Source organism: Perissodus microlepis, chromosome 23 (assembly GCF_051167445.1).
Source record: "Perissodus microlepis isolate ML-2025 ecotype Zambia chromosome 23, ASM5116744v1, whole genome shotgun sequence".
In the NCBI taxonomy this organism is placed as follows: Eukaryota; Metazoa; Chordata; class Actinopteri; order Cichliformes; family Cichlidae; genus Perissodus; species Perissodus microlepis.
Genome location: NC_140482.1, coordinates 12,641,488 through 12,660,792, shown reverse-complemented (window position 1 = coordinate 12,660,792; position 19,305 = coordinate 12,641,488). Strand labels below are relative to the sequence as shown.

At 43.3% G+C, this 19,305-nt stretch overlaps 1 protein-coding gene across 2 annotated transcripts; it reads left to right on the top strand.

The window, feature by feature from the left end:
* Nucleotides 1-664: 664 nt before the first annotated feature.
* Nucleotides 665-14,301, top strand: LOC146360996 (insulin receptor substrate 2-like). Of its 2 annotated transcripts, none has more exons than XM_084921281.1 (3): nt 665-3,598; nt 3,785-4,263; nt 11,393-14,301. In XM_084921281.1, exons 1-3 carry the CDS (start codon nt 927-929, stop codon nt 11,395-11,397), a joined length of 3,156 nt encoding a protein of 1,051 aa, XP_084777407.1. In that variant the 5' UTR covers nt 665-926; the 3' UTR covers nt 11,398-14,301. The 2 variants fall into 2 exon arrangements, with proteins under 2 accessions (XP_084777407.1, XP_084777405.1); XM_084921279.1 differs by having other exon boundaries at nt 3,782-4,263.
* The last annotated feature ends 5,004 nt before the right edge of the window (nt 14,302-19,305 follow it).

Here is a 19,305-nt window from a genome sequence, read left to right as displayed (position 1 = left end):
AAAAAAAAAAGAATTCCCCACCATTCTCTGCTTTTTCATTCCCCATCATTTAAGAAAAGATAGTTTTTAAAGAGCTAATGACCCTAATTATCACCGAATATAGTCGGGCAGTTGGATGTGAGCATAAATGGAGATGCGCTCAAATAGGAAACACGAGGTTCCAGTTGGATAGGAATACCCACAGGTATAAAAATAGGCCACAACACTCCTTATATAATAAGTGGGACGTCAGGCTTGTTTACAGCGTCCCCGCTTGAGAAATAAAGGGTTACAATCCAGCATTATGCTGCACATTTCAAATCCCCCATTAATCCAAACGGGCTCAATTGGCCTGCCAATCACATCGACAAACATGGATATATTTTGAAGTGAGGTGTCGGTGTTTTAAAAGAAAAACAGAAAAAAAGAAAGAAAACACCCCGGAGGGGGCGGGATGAGGTAGTGGGGGTGCATGACGCTTTCGTTTTACAGTGGGAAATAGGAATTCACGTTCCTCAATGGACTCGCTGGTATTTTCGTTTTCTACGTGAGAGAGGTTGCTGTTGGAGAAGCAGGGAGGGAGGCGGGGTTTGCTTGTTTCAAGTGAGTAAAACAGCCAATAGTCGGCGACGCTTTGGCGTGACGGACAGGCACGGCCCCTGCAGGACGCCCCGCCCCCTTATGACTCTGTGTTTTATTCTGTTTTTAGAGCAGCAGCGTCACATGTTGTTTTTCTCCTGGATCGGATCAGTCTGGTCCCCACTGCACTGTTGCTTCTGCCGTGGCGGACATATCCTGCAATGGATTAGAGATTTTTTTTTTTTTTTTAGCGGTTTGTATTATATATTTATAAATAATTTTTTTATTTTGCGTTTTGCTGTGAGTTTCGAACAAAAAAAGCAAGAGGAATTTGCCGATCTGGACTTGAAAAGAAAAGCGGAGGGAAAATGGCAAGTCCTCCGGCGACGGGAGGACACCTGTTATCTAATGGGACGAATGGGGTGACGAAGTGCGGATACCTGAGGAAGCAGAAGCACGGACACAGGCGATTTTTTGTGCTCCGGGAGCCGATCGAGCGCTGCCCGGCCCGCCTGGAGTATTATGAGAGCGAGAAGAAATGGAGAAACAAGTCCGCCGCGAAACGGGTTATAACTTTGGACTCCTGTCTGTGCGTAAACAAACGCGCCGATGCCAAACACAAGCACCTCATCGCCCTCTACACCAAGGACGAATACTTCGCCGTAGCTGCAGACAACGAGCAGGAGCAGGAGAGCTGGTACAGGGTTTTGACTGATTTAATAGCTGAGGGGAAAGTGTATGACAGTCCTGCTTCCACCTCCTCTCTAGTTGGCTTTGAAGAGGCCAGTTATGGACTCCTTACTCCGGCAACACCTACCTACAAGGAGGTATGGCAGGTCAACTTGAAATCCAAAGGTTTAGGTCAGGTGAAGAACCTCACTGGAGTGTACAGGCTGTGTTTGTCCAGCAGGACCATCAGCTTTGTGAAACTGAACTCTGAAACAGCTGCTGTCAGTTTACAGCTCATGAATATCAGGAGATGTGGCCACTCAGACAGCTTCTTTTTCATAGAGGTTGGCCGCTCTGCGGTCACGGGGCCCGGGGAGTTCTGGATGCAGGCGGAGGACTCGGTGGTGGCACAGAACATCCACGAAACGATCCTGGATGCCATGAAGGCCATGAAGGAGCTGTCTGAGTTCAGGCCGAGGAGCAAAAGCCAGTCTGCTAGCACCAACCCCATCTCTGTGCCCATGCGGCGCAACCTGAACAATCCCCCTCCAAGTCAGACGGGCCTGGTGAGGAGATCCAGAACCGACAGCATGGCAGCCACATCCCCAGGAAGGAAGGTCACGCCCTGTCGGATAAGAACGTCCAGCGAGGGAGACGGAAGTGTGACCCGGCCTGTGTCAATGTCCATATCTGTAAACGGGAGTCCCACCAGTCCAAACTCTGGGAATCCCCTGAACAGATCCCACAACCTCAGCAATGGGCGCACCTGCAGGATGCTGGAGTCCACATACAACCTCCATCACAGCCGCTCGATGCCAGTGTCCAACTCCCCTCCCGCTGTCTCCAGCCCCATTAGCATGTCTCCACGAGGGGGGGGCAGGATCTCTACTCCTGACAAAGCTAGGCGCCCCTTCAGCTGCAGTGCCTCCATTTCGGGCTCTCTCAGCGATACTGGCTTCATGCTGTGTGATGATTACAGTTCCAGTCCAGGTGAACTCCGGTTCCTCCCCCTTACTCGCAGTGACACCCCCGATTCCCTGTCTAGCACTCCTCCTTCCCGTGACACTAGTGACCCCTGTGGCTACATGATAATGGAGGGAGTAAATGGGAGCAGGTGCAACAGGGGTGAGAGTCTGGCTTACAGGAAAAGAACACACTCCCTCACCACACCGCGTCAACAGAGGGTGGTGGCGCCGTTGTCCTCAGCCTCTCTGGATGAGTACACGCTTATGAAGATGACCCACGGACAGAACTCCCACTCTGCCTCACCCAAAGTGTGCTACCCGGAGGATTACGGTGATATTGAAATCGGTTCATCCAGAAGCTCCAGCAGCAACCTTGGTGACGATGGCTATATGCCCATGACACCAGGTATAGCACCTCAGTCTGGCAAGGCAGACAACTACGTGCCTATGAGCCCCATGTGCGTCTCTGCACCGAAGCAGATTGTGAACCCTAGGGTGCATCCTCAGGCGGCTGCCAGTGGCAGCTACAAGACCAACTCCCCTTCCTCCAGTTCCCTAGAAGACAACGGATACATGAGAATGTGGTGTGGCGCTAAATCCTCCATCGAAAGCCCAGATCGGCATGGTGAATACATGAACATGTCCCCTGGAAACCCACCTCCTCTCCAGACTCCACCAGATTACTGCTTGGGCCTGCTGGCTGCTGAACCCACATCAGTTAGATCAGCATATCAGACCGGCTCCCTCACACTACCTGCTAAACTGCAGGCCTCCAAGAATGAAGATAACAGCCAGTATGTGCTGATGAGTCCCCAGAGTTTGAGGCAGAGACCTGGGGAGTCTGACTATTATTCAGTGATGCAACCCAGTGCAGCTCACTCCTCACCGCTGTGCCCCTCAGCACCCTCCCCAATCAGACACAGCCGGGCTGAGAACCTCTCCTACAGGGGGAGGCTGGGCAGGCCTAACAGGCTGTCTCTGGACACACTCAGAACCCTGCCCAGCATGAATGAACATCCCCTCCCAGGGGAGCCCAGGAGCCCTGGGGAGTACATTAACATCGACTTCAGTGGTGCCAGATTCTCTCCGCCCTCTGTCGTATCCACAGAGAGCCAGTCTTCATCATTGGGCTCCAGCGGTGGGGGTCCTGGGAGGTCATCTCTAGCAGACTACATAAACCTGGAGCTGGGATCACACTCGCCCAAGGATGCTGACACTCCTGCTGAGCGCTTGGACACACTCCCAGAGCTAACCTTGTGCCCCTGCTCGGAGGAGGATGGCGTATACCATGTGGATAGTGAGAAAGACTCCCAGGGCCTCAGTGATGAGGTGAAAAATGATTACACTGAGATGACATTTGGGATGACCAGTTTGCCCCCACAGCTCGTACCTCTGAATGCAGCAAGGTGTGTGTCTGTTTGTTGTTTTATCACTAATTATTATTTATTTAAAGTATTTGGTTGTGTGTTTTGGTAAAAATCCTGGTTCACTGCAGGTGGCAACAAAACGTCATTTAAATTTAATTCATATTTAGTTTTAGTCACATTTTTAGTTATTTTTATCTTAATTTCTCTGCTTCTGTTTTCCAGTAGTCAGGGCAGCAGAGAGAAGATGCGCTCCATGGAAGACCAGGGTATTCCAGAGCACATTGGGGTCTTCCTGCTCGGTCCAAACTCCTCCTCCACAGTGGACCCTGACTGCTCTGCCAAGGTAATCAGGGCAAATCCACAGGGACGCCGGCGCCACAGCTCTGAAACGTTCTCATCTACTGCCACTGTGACCCCGGTCTTCGCATCCTTTGCTCGTGGCGACGCCGTGAAGAGGCACAGCTCAGTGGAGAACATCTCGTCACGGAGCAGCGAGGGTTCTGACGAGGAGTACGGCAGCCCTGAGAACCGGCAGAGCTCAGAGGGTTACCCCAATGGACTCAACTATATTGCCTTGAACCTAGAGAAGTGTGAGGACCTGGTCGGCTTCAAACCCACCAGCAGCTGCAAAGGGGACATCAATGGATTGCACAGCTCACCATATGTCTGCCTGGGATTCAAGGAGGCTGCAACCACTGCCAAAGGTGGGTCAGGTTTATGTCAGATACTGCTGAATAAAATATCCAAACAGTCAGATTTTAGCACAGGGAATGAAGGGTTCCAGGAATGTGGGAGGCATCTCTTTAATTAAAAAGAAAGCGGTACTGCACAGATGAAAAATTTGGGAGGAAAAAAAATATGAGAGACTTGAATTTCCTCTAGATTCAAATTCAAACTGGCCCTCAGCAGCTGATGCTGCCTTCAAGTGCTCATTTTAAGCTTCTACTTTTGAGTTCGTCTGTGAGTAGTTAATCTCTTTGTGCTTAAATGTTAGGGTGCTACTGGGAATTGGGAGTGCCCACATAAAGCGAGGAAAGCAGCAGCAATTTTAAAGATACTCTTAACTGCTTTTAAGATCACTAACAGAGAATTTGCAGTATTTCCCACAACATGTGAACACACCATGTGACTGCTATGAAACGTGACCAGGCTGAGGGCTGTGAAGTAAACAAGCACCGTGACAGAGCAGGATGCTGCCTCGCTGTTGCTGTCGTGGGCTGAAGATACCGAAAATACAAGCTCAGAGTTCCACCGACGCTTATAAAGAGTGGAAGTTTGTTGCAAAAATGGGCAGAAATTCCAAATTAGAGATTCATTTTAAACCTCATGCAAAAAAATTCCAGAGCAACTAATAAGTCATTAAATATTTATCTGTGAAGTGTATGTAACTGGTTTACTGTGGATGGTTATTAGCAGGCATAACCCAGTTGTCGATGTCACGGGAATCCTAGTGGAGGCTTCCTGTCAGCCGTAATGTCTCTCTGAGCCGCAGGCATTTCCGGCTGTTGTTTTTCAGTTGGGTAGGCATTAGGATGTGTTGCACATCAATGTGACCTCTACAGACCCCTTATTCCCACCATCCTGTGATCAATACTGCGTCCCAGAATATCCCAGTGAGCAAAACAAAAGCCCCAGTGTGGGGCAGTAGACGAAAGGATCATGGGGGAAGCAAACAAAAAGTGCTGTGGAGTGGGGGGCAGCACAGTTTTGACTTTAAAGCTAAGTGTGACTCTTTGACCCCCTTGCCATCCAACTGAGACATGCAGCTCACATGTGCTTGCAAGTACGTAGAGGTCGGAGGGGGTGGAGGGATGTTGTACCCCCCAATGTGAGGCCCAGTGTAAGTGGATATATGTGCATGTCCTTGTGAGCAATGACTAGAGGAAAACAACAAAGCAGGGCCATCAGGTAACTGGATGTCATGGTCTGCATTCCTGGCTGAGCTGGTTAGAAAAAGTTGCTGTGAGAGGGGGTTTGTTTTTCTCTGGCTCCAGGCCGATTGAACAGACGGTGGCTTTTATTTTACCACAAGCCCCCCCGCATGTGAGGAGGTTTGATTTTTAGGATGTAGAAATGGGTGGGGGGGGGGTTCTGTTAAGTTATTAGTATTTGAAGAGTCAGTGGCGCTCTGGTAAATAAAGCGGAATGTAACAATACCGAGACAGTGACATGTTTGTTTTTGTCTCTGCAGGCTTGCACGTGTCCCCAACTCATGTTTTTGACAAGTGCTAATATTTTTATGACACTAATAAAGCTTTTGAATTGACCATGGAGAGGAAGGGGACAGGGGGAGGGAACATACATGTGGACTCTAGCACGTACACATAGGGTGGGTTTTTTTTTCCTCTCTGTTTCTTCTTCTTTTTTTCCCTTTTTTTTTTTCCAGCGGTGGAGCCTGTATCCGTGAATGCTTGGCAAAGATGTGCACAGAGAGAGAGAGTGTGTAGGCTGTGTTGTTTTCCAGTGCTGCCTGCCTGTTTGCGGGAGAGCGAGTAAATGCGTGCATAATGGGGCAGGATGGCACGTGCACTCCGCTGCCCTTCTGCCTCATTAGTCTGTTCACTTAGAAGAAGTAAGCAGAGAGAGAGAGAAGGAGGCGGGGGCGGCAGAGTGCTCGATAGAAAGGGGAGGGGAGGCTTTCTGGCTTTTTAAAGGAACAAATAAACTCATCTGTGAGGCCCCTCTTCCACTGAGGTACATTCTGGGAGAGCGGGAGCCCTTGTTTACCCGGTTCCTCTGCTGCGCGGTGAAGCAGGGTGAAGGAGGTCAGAGCAGAGGATTTTGGCACCTGGCCCCGCTGGCGGAGGGCTTTGATCCCGTGTTTATAGGGACGGCACACTGGGCTCCTGGACCGTGTGCCACTCTGACCCAAAAGTCTGCAGGTTAAACACCCCTGCTGATTAATTTTATACTCGCAGGTAAATGCAGTTTGGCCCGGTGGGTAACTTTCACTCTAAAGTGAGGATTAAAGCAACTAAACACCCAAATTGCTCCTCCTTCCATGTGACAGCCTTGCATTTTGAAAAAAAACGTGACGTGCTGCTTCCTGGTTTGTTGATTTTTCTTGTTTGTTTTTCTCTATGCTCCACCTCCAGTGAGCTTAAACGCCTGGCATAAGTGTCAGGAGTTTGTTTACCTCCTGTTTTGTCAGGGAGCCAGGCCATGTGACTCGGAGGCGGTGTTTACTGCCGCGCTTACCCAAGTAGGCTGTCTCCACTTGCGGCCCCGGCTAGCCGCAGCTCAGCCAGGTGGATGTTCTGTACCAGACTCAGATTAGCCAAGTCAGCCGTCTCTGTTTCCACCACCTCTGACTAATACCTTTATCTGACGGCACCAATCAGCTCCTGCTTCCTGTGATGATTGAAGAGATCATTCCTAATGCTGTATTGATATGATTGTCCTTCACTAGACTTACTGCTGTACGTTTTGTTTAAGCATTGAGGGGAACACATTAGGCAGTGGGTTTGGACCTGATCTGTTTGACTGTCAGACACTTTCCTTAAAATTAGGTGAATTTCACATCTTGTTTGCAGAAAGTTGTGATGCAAGCATCTTTATGTAAAAAACAAGCATCAGGAATGGATGAAGTGCATTCTGTATCACTTTTTGGGGAAATAACCTGCTTAAATGCTCATGGTGCAGATGTGTTTGTGTTCACGTTGGACACTTTGCATGCATTCAAAACAAGAGATCCATATTTTGGGCTGATGCAAAACGACTGCAGTGATCACAAAAGCATAATTTCCAAAATGTTGTTAAAGGTGAAGTTTGCCCTTCTTGCAGCTGCTAACCAAGCCATGCACTGTTGCCTCTGAAACCTCAGCTTCTTGTTGCTATTTCCAGTCTGGAAAGCGCAGAATCAGAATCTGCTTTATTGAGTACACATGTGTATGTGTATGCATACAAGGAACTGGGCATTCAGAATTCTTTCTCTGCTGTTAATATACTTATCAGAATAGACATAACAGTCATCTGTACAGTTGTATCAAATTACAACATAGCAGCTCACCATTCTGATGAGTTTCTGACATGCACAATTTAACTTTCAAACCCAAAAGCAGCATCCATCTCTGTATACTTTATTATCAGCTTTGACTGTGACATAACAATCTTGAGCTCCCTTGAGCTTAAAAAAAGCTAGTGTTTAGCAAGAGATTTCTGAAATGTATCCAAAACAGAACTGCAATAGCCAGATCAAGGGAAGCTATATAATAATGGCGTATGAAATGATGTCATCTTGTCTTAAAATACACGGTACAGTTTTGGGTTGCACAAGTGATAGTGTGTGTGTGTGTGTGTGTGTGTGTGTGTGTGTGTGTGTGTGTGTGTGTGTGTGTGTGTGTGTGTGTGTACTGGATGAATTAAAGAGGTCCAGGAATGGAGCTCTGTGGAACACTTGTAATAATAGCAAGGTAATTTGGTCTGAAACCTTTGGAACACTACTGCTAGAAAGACACTTATTGAAAACAGAAATAGTTAGCAAACTAGTGAAACTTTCCAAAAACTGGAAATATGCACGTGTTATAAATCTATACCTAGAATAGGGGTGTTTATCTGTGGGCTTCAATTTTAACTAAACATTAGCAGAAGGTGGGAAATAGACTGAGGCCTAAGGGGGCTGCAAGTCCAAAAGGAGCCCTGCTGTCACTTCAAGTCCCTCCTGAGTGCTAGTGGCAGATGGCCATTTTCCGGAGTGCGCATGGGTTTGTTAAGGGGGGGGGGTTAAACACCTGCCATCCTGTTCTTTCTTTACACACTGTCATTACACTGATTTCCCTTACACATGCATACAAACTACCTGGTAAACGTACATATATCCTGCTATATTTCTCTCTGCAGTGCACACCCAAACTCCAAACCGGTTAACCCCCCCACCCCCAACCCAGACCATCTGCTGCGCCCACAGGCTACAGAGTGTATCAGTTCTGTGCGTGTGTGTGTGTAATTTGTCGGCCAGATTAGAGACATCCGCGTCCATCTCCTCAAATCCCACTTCCCCCCTGACGTCATTCGGTTGGTTGTATTGTGAGTGATGTCATTGCAAAGTGCATGCAGTGGGTAAATGCACCCACTGCACGCACTGTGTATCTGTTACACAAATTTCCACTGATTCGTGTCCTTGATGTCAGAGGGGGAAGCAAGCAAAAGCAGTCTAAGTTGCCCAGCCATGCATTACTAAGTTACCCAGAGCATGCCCAGTAGACCAGGTTGTTACTCAGTTCCCAAAGTAAGGGCTGAGATTTGTGTTATGCGTCACAAGATAAATGGTAGGGGGGGAAAAGTATCTTATTTTGCTTTTTTGCTAAAAATGGGTTTTTGTACAGGAAATTCAAACTCCATTCGAAATATTAAAACTTGATGGCACAATTACTAGCAGATAAATTGTGCATTTGATGGTTGCATTGGAACTATTGCATCCTCTTTAAATGTTTACCCCAACAAAGAGCTCTGTTTGGATTTTACAGCCACATTTAAAAAATTTTTTTTTGCGATTTGTGGATTTACTCCTAAAGATGACACCTGATTGTACCCATTAGCCTGATTGCACAATCCATTCTTGCTATACCCTGACCCTTGAACACATACGCATGCCGGCTGTTAAATAGTTTATTTACACCTGCGTCAGAGGAAGATTGAAGTTGGGATCTTACTAAAATAACAAAGAACGGCAAACAACCAAAGCAGGAACTCCAGAAATGCCATGTTACATGATATATGGAGAACAAACACGTAATGCCAAAGGCTCCTGTGTCAGAGTTTCCAATGGTGTGTGTGTGTGTGTGTGTGTGTGTGTGTGTGTGTGTGTGTGTGTGTGTGTGACGGCTCAGTGAGAAGGAGGGGGGCTAAAGTAGGCCGGGATGTTCCAGACAGAAGCGCTAGCTGCTAGATAACTGCGTGGCCAGCGTTCCCCACATTTAGCCAGCCATGGCTCCAGATGAGATTATAGCCTCTGCGGGCAAGATTAGACGGCCAAGGGTAGATCAGCAAGAGCCAGTGGATGCTCCATGGAGAGGAGCTGGGGAATGCATAATGTAAGGTGTGGGCATTTAGGATGTTTTGTCCGAATGTGAACATGTTTATAAAGCTGAATTCAACAGAAATCTGACCCTGACTGTAAAATGATCTCGTCATTATAGTCAATCTCTGAAAAATCATATAAGATCGAGGGACTTATCTTTGGATTTAGTGATTAACATCTCTAACATCCTCCTCAGCTACACTATCATCTTATGGGGCCTAAAATATCTTCAAAAGATCTAAATGTGTGATTCTGTGAAAGAGAACTGGGCTGCTTGTTTATAAGAGCGCTGAACGACAGATCCAAAAATGGCAGCTTTTCAGGAACTAACACAAACAGCCTGATCGCTGCGCATATTTGAGGTCGTTCAGCTGGCTCTTTTTTTTCCTTCCCAAGGGTTTCATCAGCCTACAGTGCTAAAGTTTTCTTAGCTCAAACTGTTTAAGGACATTGATGCTCCCTGTCTTTTTCAGCTCCTACCGCTGCTGCATTTCCACAGAAAGAAAACACAAAATGTTCCATTCTTATCGTCTATTGCAGCATAAATGCAGCCACAGTTTCTTTCCGTTTGTTTAATATTAGAGATGCTGCTGTACCGCTTGTAGCTGCGCTAAGCGTGTGTCCAGAGCAGCATGACAGGAACACCCACCCCCTCCTCATCTTTCTGCATCCTAGATTATGTAATTATGCTTGCTGTGGATGAGCCCCTTTGCCCCACCACACACAAACTGTCCTTCAAGTCTTTCCTGGGCTAAACAGCTGGTGTGTTAAGATCAGAACATTACTATCCAATAAGGCCCAGCATACACACAAACACACTTTTAACACCTTCAGCTGCAGGATACTTTTTATTGGACAAAAGATCTTCATATTTAGTCAGTAGCAGCTCTAGAAATGTGAGGTCAAAATGACCCAACATTAGCTCTGTGGATAAGAGGCATAGCTTCAAATACCAAAGTGCCTTTAAATCAATAACCAGGCTAGAGTCAGATTATAAAACACGTGTGATATTGATGTAAAAAAAACAAATGTGTTGTTGTTGTTGTTGTTGTTGTGGATGTGTAAAACTATATGTTCAGAACTGTCCCGTGTGTGTGGCACCCACTTGATATTTAAGCTGTTTTTCCCTGTGCCTCCTTGTTATTGTGACACACAAAACCCTAATCTGAGCCTGTGAATGAGTTCACTCTGTACAGTACATGTGTACCTTACAGAGTGAACACTGTTCTCTCAGAGGCCCTCATGTCTGTTGCCTCAAGAGAGCTGCTTAATTGGCACCAGTGTTGTTTGTGGGGAAACTATCAGACTACTAACGCGGGTCATTTCCTTTTAGGATGACTGTTACAGTTTTCTAGTTAAAGAACTTGTGTTTTGGATTGTCGAAGAATCAGATTTGTCAAGTCATTGGATGTTTTGCAGCATTAAAGGTGCAGTGTGGGTCTTTTTGGCCACTAGTGGTGCTATAGAGCAGCGTTTGGCCAGCTGACCCTACAGGTGCTTTATGAAAAAACAGTTCTTAGACCTTGGATGATATCCGCACAAGATTTAGTCATTTTGTTTCCAAACAAAGAAAATTGAGGCTTTAAGTCTCCATTCATTAAACTGCTTAAAGTGAGGCTTATTTGCGTGGATTTACATGCCAAGAATTTGAGTGTGCTTTGCTTGACAGTTGGATGCAAATGACCAAATATGCATATGATCGTTAGAGGGTGCAAGTTGAGGTGTACTAGTTTATTTGGCTTAGCCACTGTAAGAATGAAAATGTTAAATATTTTTATTAACTGTTGTTTTCTCTCTCTTGTAATCTCTTCCAGACTGAAGGACTTGATCTGTCCTCTGACTTGGCATCTTGACTGACCTGCTGCTCAAAAGGAAGAGAGAAAAAAACAACAGAAAAAAACAACAAAAAAAAACAAACCTTGCCCTTTTACGGGGCTCTGCAGCCCGAAAAGACTGTGTGGACCCTCGGCATCACAAACACACACTTGGGACACAAGCAGATCACCATCTATGCATGTCATGGATTTGCTGATGGCAGGGCAGGTGTGTTTGTGTGGATGGGTGTGTTAATGTGTTGTGAATCGGTGTGTCTCCTGCACTTTCAGAGGCCATTTCTCCTGTGACCCAGTTTTTGGCACAAGCATAGAAGCAAAGATAGTCAGACAATAACAGAAGTCTAATGGTACCCAAATACTATTTATTTACTTGAGGGTAGTTTTATGACTGCCTGCATGTGTGTGCGTGTTTCTGACAAAAAGTACGACCAACAGTTATGCCAGTGAACAATGAAACCTAGAATTGGCCAAGGGAGAGAGGATACTAAGGTACACTGAGTATACTTAGATTAGATATTTTATTTATTTTTGGATGATGAATGTCTGAAAAGACCTACACAATGCCTTAATGTCTATACTGTCCTTATGTTTTCTATGAAATAAGTGATAAATATTCTATTATTGTATGTTTGTTTGGACCTACATCTCTATATTGTTATTCTCTTGTGGAAAGTAAAATGCCTAGTTTACCATTAAATCTATATATTATTTAAGAAATGTACAGTACTGTGGGGCTGCTTGAGAGCTGATTTATTGTATTGATATTAAAGTATTTTCTTAATTAATAATTTCTTATTAATTGTACCTTAGTTTATTTTTTGTCCAATCAGAAGTGCTGGACTAAAAGAAATATATTTCTAAATGTCTTCAAGAGTTATGCATGTCTATATAACTCAGCTCAGACCCCCACAACACCAGGCATCTGAATGCACTGTACCTCCCACAGCTCCTCAGTCACTTGAGCCTGAAAACCTCACACACTCCTACCTTCAAACCTACGGCCTGCTGTTTAGCTCGATGCAGGTCGCCCTGCTGTGATATCGTTTGACTGTACAATTGTCTAGGCGAGGTGATAACGAGGGGTGGAGCCAACGATAGCTGTTGAGGTTGGGGAGCGCAGTTGAGCCGATATCTGGTCGGCAAGGGAGAGCTGAAGAAAAGGGGAACGGGGCACCGAGGGGGAGGAGGGCTGGGCAGCAAAGAAAATGTAGCACAAGAGAGGCCCACAGCCGCATGTGACACCCCCACGGAGGCTCACGGAAGAGTCAGCTGTCTGGAAAATATGATTACATGGCAGACAGTATAACAAAATTAGAGCTAGCTGAAGAAAATTATATAAGGTTACGAATTAAAGCAAGCCGTTGTAATTGAATTATTATGTAATAATTATTTCGTGACAGTACAATGCATTAGCCCAAGCAAAGAAGAGTAGAAGTCAGCAATAGTAATAAATATAATGATAACTAAATGGACATAACAAAGATGTATCACACAAATGTGTCTATTTAACGTTTGCTACTATTAGTTACCATTAGCCTGTGGCTAACTGTGACCCCCCCCATTAGCAACTGTTTATTCCAGACCAAATTATGTCTGAACTCCTAAGAGAACAATCTGTATGTGTATGTTTTTCTGTTTCTGAACATGCTAACATACTGCGTAAAGCTAATAAGTCTAAAGAAATTTCAGAAGTAAGCAAACTGGCTAATGTTATCAAAAGCTAGGTAATACTAGGACTGTTAGCAAATGTTGCTAATGTTAACTCGTAGACACAAAACCTTTAACTTTACTGTTTGCAATATTCACAGTTTAATTTGCTAGAGGAAAAATGTGTTATTTCCTCTTTAGAAAAACTGGCTTGTTTTAATTTGATGAATCCAGTTGGGGGGAAATTATTAAAAGAAAAAACAAATCTGAATCAAGACTCTTTCTGTGAACCTCCAAAATGGCCGCTAGGGTATTTGTTTTCAAGGTAAATTTAAAGCACTCTATCGGTATCCTAACTGTGGTCTTTGTGCCGTCTGCTGTGGCAACTCCAACTGGCTCTCTACCCCTTTAGTGTACAGTAGATTGTAAAATTTTATGTCTGAATGTATCATTGAGCTGGTGGAAACACCTCAGAAACAATGTGCAAATGGTTTTGACAAGAGTGAAATAATATTGGAGCTTTACCACACTAAGTCGTGGTATCTATTTATCTTCATAATCTTGAATGTGTATATTATGTATATAGAGTTTAACTAAAGAAAAAAAATCTATTGGATATACATAGAGTACTTAGATTTAAAATATGTTGCGATGATATTCCTCTGTAAAGACTTTGGCTACCGATTTTTAAAGAGGGGGTGGGGGCGATTTGGGAAATACAGTTTATTTTATTCTTTTCTCCCTCACAGTGACTATATGGGAAAAAAATTCTCTTTGTCTATTTTACTATAGAAATCTCTTTGCCTTGTTGACACACTTTACCTAATGGCATATGCAATAGTGACATGAATAAAATCTAGTTTACAACTGTGGAACCAAATGTAATGTTGCATTGATTTCTTTTTCTTTATTGTGATGAGCAGGAGCTGCTTAGCTCCTTGTACATTTCTCTTTCTGCCAAGTGTTTTTGTTTTTCCATGGCTGGGAACTCTGTTTGCGACATGTCTAAATGCGCTTTCCCCATGTCTGTGTCCATAGACAGATTTTTCTTTATCCACTCATCTTTGATTCACTCAGTTTGAATGTGTTGTCTTCCAGTGTACATAATTCAATATACTGTTTATTGTGATGCACACAAGAGATGATTATAATGATTTATAAATTTTGGTAGTCGAGTATTGCTTTTGTCTGTATTAATTATGAATAGCAAACCTAAGGAAATAAATGAATTTATTTAAAGAGCTACTGTTTTTGTCCTTATTTTTAGTTATATTTCTTGCAAACTACATCATAACAATAATTACTAATTTCTTTCTTTGTTTCATATGTTTAATACATAATACATAACATGCATCATTATGAAGCCAAACTGCACGGCAATATCTGTTTACATCTACAGTTTGCTAGCTAACAAGCTGATAATAAAACCAAGACAGGCTGCAGCAGCAAAATCTAGAACTGATCCAGAAAGAAGTGTCTGTTTGATTGCTTATGATTTGTAAGAACAACATTACACCCACACTCATAACAGTACTTTTTAAGGCACGGTATTCCCAATTTAATTTAGAAAATATCCCTGTCTATATGAAAACACAAACATCAAGTCCTGTCAAAGGCATGCCAAAGAAACATGTTGTGATATAACCCCAACCATATAGAAATACTGGCCAATAAGATGACACACAATCTGACTAAAAACCGAATAAAAGTACACAGCTTTGATGCTGCAAGACAAAATCTTATTTTCCTTTTCCACAAGTAAAAACACAAACCGAGTTTCCAAAAAAGCAGTTTTTAAAAGCTCTACTTCCAGCGACCTAAAATGCTGTTTATATGTGGATGAAAGGCCAAAATGGAGAGTAAAAATAACTATGTAGGTATGGACAATGCCAAAGAATGTTTTTTGCTGCTATTTTACACAGTGCATTATTTATCTAAGTTAAGTTCAAATGTGCAAAACTATGTTAAATATACCTGCAAATATGTGTCATTAAAGTGACCGAATTCATATAATAACTATGCTTTTATTAGATATTTTATTTTAAGGGAAAAGGAAGGAAGGTTTATAGATCCTAAGAAATATCTTTAACAGCTCTAAATGAAAGCGTAACTTTAAATAAAGAAATTAATGAGATAAAAGAAGAAGAAAGAAACACACTGGGGATATCATCGTATATTTGGCACTTTGTCAAACAGCTCCCTGACTGTGTGTGAAGAGAGGAGGATATCCTTTCTCTGTCCTGTGGAGAGTGAAGAGCTGGAGTCTCCAGCCAGAACTTTCTCTCTGTGTTTTTATTTCAGGCTGAGGCAGAAGCAGGAAGCTCATACTGAGCCAATGACTTCCTGCCAAGCCAACTGGATCCAGAAAAGACTGTGTAGTCAGAGCTGGAAGGTCAGGAGATTCAACACGAGAGTGGTGTCAATTTGCATTCTTGCTCTCCACATGATAAGAAATAATTTCCTGAAATGTCTATTCTTTCAAACTTGAATCCATTCATTTTTAAAGATTTCATTCAAAAGAAATTGCCCCAGTGGAGTTGCTACACTAAAATATATTAGCAATAGTGTATTTGTATAGCTTTCCTGTAGCCACAACAATAAATTTAGTGGGTGTGCTGAGGGTGATCTCATTAGTCCACCACTGAAAATGCCTTTCATTAAAACTGATTACATCTGGACTACACTGATATTCCAATAAGAATCTAGTTTCAGACAGGCACCTTAGGTCTCACAGTGTAATTAAAATGCATCTGTGACCCTTTAATAATCAATCAGCATTGCTTTCTAAGTTTCCAAGTCTCCCATGTAGACACAAAAATGAGCACACACACAAGCAGCCACTGAGGACTCACCTCTAGCTGGTGTGTATTAATTAGCAGTATGACACTGTCATCGGGGGCTCTGCACTGCTGCCAGAAAGAAACCAGCCTTACATAAGACCCCTCTAGCAAGCCACCAGCAGGAACACAGTGTTCCTCACCCCTCTCCACACTGACTGTCTGAAACTGAATTTTTTTTTTTTTTTTTAAATCAGCATCATTCCTTTCCCTTTTCTTTAAAAATCTTTCTATGGGCATTTCTGATCCAAAGGCAAACCACAGGAGAAGGACAGAAAAGCAGCAGGTTTTTGCTCTGCAGCGCGTCTGTCATTGTGCTCCTCAACAAAGGGGACTAAACAGTTTCCTAAACAGAGTGGATTTCTCAAGCCTGTGCTACAACAGCTAAGGCTTCCTAAATACAGTTTACAGGATGCTGCTCTCAAAAAGTGTGTGTGTGTGTGTGTGTGTGTGTCACACACACGCACACACACACACACACCGTGTTTTCATATCTTTGTAGGGACATCTAATTGACATAAGGCTTTCCCTAGCCGCGTACCCTAACCATCAAAAATGAATGTGTAATCCCAACTCTTAATCTAAACCTAACCTGACACTAAAACCACATTTTGAGTCTGACCTATAAGGTTGTTGGTCCCCACAAAGATATGTAAACACACACACACGCGCGTGCGCGCGCGCACACACACACACGGACAAGCAGCAAAGAATTCAGCCTGGCTGTTGAAGCTGAACATCATTTTTCTCTTTGATTTAGTAGCCTGGCAACCTCAACTGTGTGTAGATATCTTTGAAGATGGTAGAAGAGGAAGAAGCTACTTTCAGCTGCCCCCTTTTTCACAAAGGGTTGCCCCAGTGGCTAGCTCCACATGTTCAATTTTGCAGATTCTTTTGAATATGGCAAAAATTATGACTTCAACAGACATGGCTGACATTACTTTCCAAAAGGAGTCATGTAGAGACAGCAGCATGTTAGCTGAATTAGCAACAGAAAGTACTGTACAAACATGTACATGTGACATGATCCTTTGTGATGTATTGTATTTATAGACAAGCTACTGATTATCAGTTTTGGGATTTTTGACTGTAGAATATTGCAACAAGAATGATAATTAATTTTCAACCTATAAATAGTACTATAAGTTTAAGGGGCATGTATGTCCACCTCCATCTGGGATCTACAGGAAACTGGAAGGAAAGCATGAGTGAAATAAAACTCATATCTGAGGCCTGACTAGTGTGCAGAATGCAGCCAAATAGGACGTAATCATATCAGGTAGTACTTTCAAAGGCATTTCTGTTTAATTACAGTATAGACCTGCTGCACTGTAAATCAAAACGGCCTCTGTGGCATACACTGTAGATTACAAACATGTGAGAGGGTCTTAGTGAGCCAGTAGCTGCTCCTTTGAAAACCTCCTCCACCCTGTGCTCCACTGGGCCTCCCTGCCAGCTTGCTGCCGTGCTTTGCCATGGCTCTTGAGGGGATTGGGAGTCGTTGGCCCCATTATTTCTCCCTGAATCAGCCTAAGGAGGGTTTCAGCCGGGCTCACTGAGCTCCACCGCACAGCAGCAGCAGGGTGGAGCTGTGACCCACTTACAGTGGCCAGCCCTGGCTCTTCACAGAGGAGGCAATAAAGGCACATAGTACTGCTGATACGCATGAAAACATAACATACTGACATATATTTTAGAAATACCACACGAAAAAACAACTCTTTTTGCATTAAAACACACAAGAAATGTTTTGAAAATTAAAAACATATAGAAAGCTTGTTGAAGATTAAAAAAAAAAGTCCATATTGTTTATTTTATTATTTTGAAGCCAGTGAATGCCACCACCACCACCACCACAAACAGGGAAGAAAAGGGGCACTCTATCCATAGAAGCCCAAACATTTTTTTGCACCTGGCACTAAATGTTTTTACATAACTGTCTAAAACGAATTTTAACATGCTGACTCACTTTTGGGACAAGCCTCAAGTGGCCATTAGAGAAGCTGCAATTTTTTTTTCATACTTCTGTGTTAGCTTAATTTTTAGTCCTGGTCTTTTAATGTTTCACTCTGCCCAAAACAATTTCTTCTTGCTCTCATTTTGGACTGAGTGCAAACTGGACACTGGGGTGGCCATCTCTATCAGGTCTTTAAGTCTGATGTCATTAGCTGTTTCTAGGTCCAAACTCTGCTTCAGGTCCCAAAGTCAAACAAACACCGTGGCATCACTGAGAGTTACAAACTGTCTAAATTCTTTCATCTTTAATAAAATGATCAGTGTGGCTGCTCTACCAGGTGTAACAATTAAGTTTAACATCCAGGCATCCATGAAAACAGCATTTATGAAGTTTAACGGAGTTAGAAGTTAGCAGGAAGTTAGCTCACTAGTTTCCATCTAAACTTTGGTTGTAAGCTTCAGACTGAAAGATTTCTGAAAAATTAAAACGTACAGCTCTGCTATCACTTCCAACATAAATGAAGACAGAAAACTAGACAGTAGTGACGTTTGTAGGGTTACTGAAGTTGGGCTATCTTAGGGTGACCATATTTTGATTTCCAAAAAAGAGGACACTTAGCTGAGTCTTGAAGAACTTGCTTAAAGAAACATATTTAACATATTTAAACAATGCCTTCTCTGTGTGGTTAATTAATTGTGAAATAAAATATGTCATATAGGCTTTTACAAGTCAACAAGTGCAAAAAAATAACTTAAAAACCTCTGGAATTAAATAATGGTACAGAAATAATGCCTCATCTGCATAAAAAAAAAAAATACCAGTACTGGGTCGGTATGAGGGCTGGACTGGAACAAAAAATTGACCAGGGAATTTTGACTAGAGACCGGACCACCAGGTATTATAGGAAAAGCCATAAAGCCTTTGAATGAAAACAAACGCTGTGGTGACAGTGATGTACAGTCTTGTTGGTATATGTATGATTTCTGTACATTTTACATCAGATAAAAACTTTGGTTGTAAGCTTCAGATAATTATTTAATAACAGCCAGACATTTTAAATGAGAATAAGGAAGTATTTATTTTTGCCCCCCTTTCCCTGTTAATGCCCTACCTGGCCCCTCTGGCAAAACTTTGCTAGATCCGCCCCACAGTTACCAGCTGTCAGCTACTTAGAAAAGGATCCTGGTGTTATTTGTCTCTCAGAAACAGTTCATAACTTCCCTTCAACTCATTTATGTCACCTAAAAGGTAAACCTGTTTCTCCATCACCTGATCAGCTCTGATGATTCAGTAAGGACATCTCCTGGCTTCACCTTCATGTTTCCCTCTCACCAGATATCCAAACCGATATCATATCACTATCAGTAACATCATAGCATCCGCCCAGCTGTATATAAACTCCGTCATGCTAGCTAGTATGCAGTACGAGTTATTGTAACTGACTGTAAAAT

Coding starts and splice junctions, on each gene's coding strand:
- LOC146360996 (XM_084921279.1), top strand. CDS start 927: ATGGCAAGTCCTCCGGCGACGGGAGGACACCTGTTATCTAATGGGACG. Junction 3,599..3,781: donor GTACCTCTGAATGCAGCAAG/GTGTGTGTCTGT, acceptor TCTGTTTTCCAG/TAGTCAGGGCAGCAGAGAGA.